Consider the following 922-nt stretch of genomic DNA (forward strand, 5'->3'; position numbering starts at 1 on the left):
CATACGCGAACCATAAAAAGCCCCCAACCACGTATATATAGCTGACGGGCAGGCTTGGACTGCGTGTAAAGATTTACAAGCAAAATTCAAAAAAATTACAGGCCGGCAAGGATATAGCGTATCTGCTAGATAGTGCAAAACTCCAAAACGCGAGCAACCAAACGATGTGACACAAGCCTGGGCACTTGAAACCAAACGAACCGAAACAAGAACCAAACTCGTATGGAAGCATGCCAGTCAATGCGCTAGTAAGGGCCACGCAAATGCACAGACCCTATTGAACGGACTGACAATTGACAAAATCAGTCGCCTGATTTAATGCGTTTACCTTAAATGTTAGCTACAATGTCACGCCAAGCGTCTTATAACTTCTCAATTGAAGGTGACACGCAAAGATATTGTACACTGATCAACATAATCACGACAGTTTCTGATGCATATCAGCAATAGAGGTATTAGTATTGCCAAAAATTGTGCCCACGAAACTCTGCCAACCAAAATGTGTATGCTTCCATTGTCTGTTGGGTGTCCATGTAATGACCAGGAAGGTATTTGCTCCTCAATTGCTTACCCTGTACTTCTGCAAAAGAGTAGGTGTCCGGATTAAATTCCTTGCAAAGTACTCACAGATATATCTAGAACCCATAAGAGTTTGAAGTATTGATTACCGTGAGAAAGAGTATTGATTAAATTCCTTGCAAAACACACATTCGAAGTCAAACTGAACAAATGCACTCAAGTATGCACAGCTATGCCTACTGAATAAAATATCACCGACAACATGGTCAAAAAGCAAACGGATATAGTGAAGACGTGTTCTCGTAGCGTTCTTTCCTGTCCTCATGTGTCAACGTGCCTATGTAATTCTTATAACAATTGCGGTTTGTTCCGCTGCTTTGAGTAATATATTCAGGTGGGGACA

General features: G+C 41.5%; 1 protein-coding gene across 1 annotated transcript in view; it reads right to left on the reverse strand.

Annotated features, from left to right (window-relative positions):
- Positions 1-241: 241 nt before the first annotated feature.
- LOC119329217 (tyrosine--tRNA ligase 1, cytoplasmic-like) overlaps positions 242-922 on the reverse strand; it is a 5,137-nt gene continuing 4,456 nt past the window's right edge. Inside the window, exon 9 of the mRNA XM_037602225.1 lies at positions 242-580. Within this exon, the coding sequence (XP_037458122.1) occupies positions 560-580 (21 nt within the window). The 3' untranslated portion in view covers positions 242-559. The remainder of the gene's footprint in view (positions 581-922) is intronic.

This window comes from Triticum dicoccoides, chromosome 7A, assembly GCF_002162155.2.
Source record: "Triticum dicoccoides isolate Atlit2015 ecotype Zavitan chromosome 7A, WEW_v2.0, whole genome shotgun sequence".
NCBI classification, from domain to species: domain Eukaryota; kingdom Viridiplantae; phylum Streptophyta; class Magnoliopsida; order Poales; family Poaceae; genus Triticum; species Triticum dicoccoides.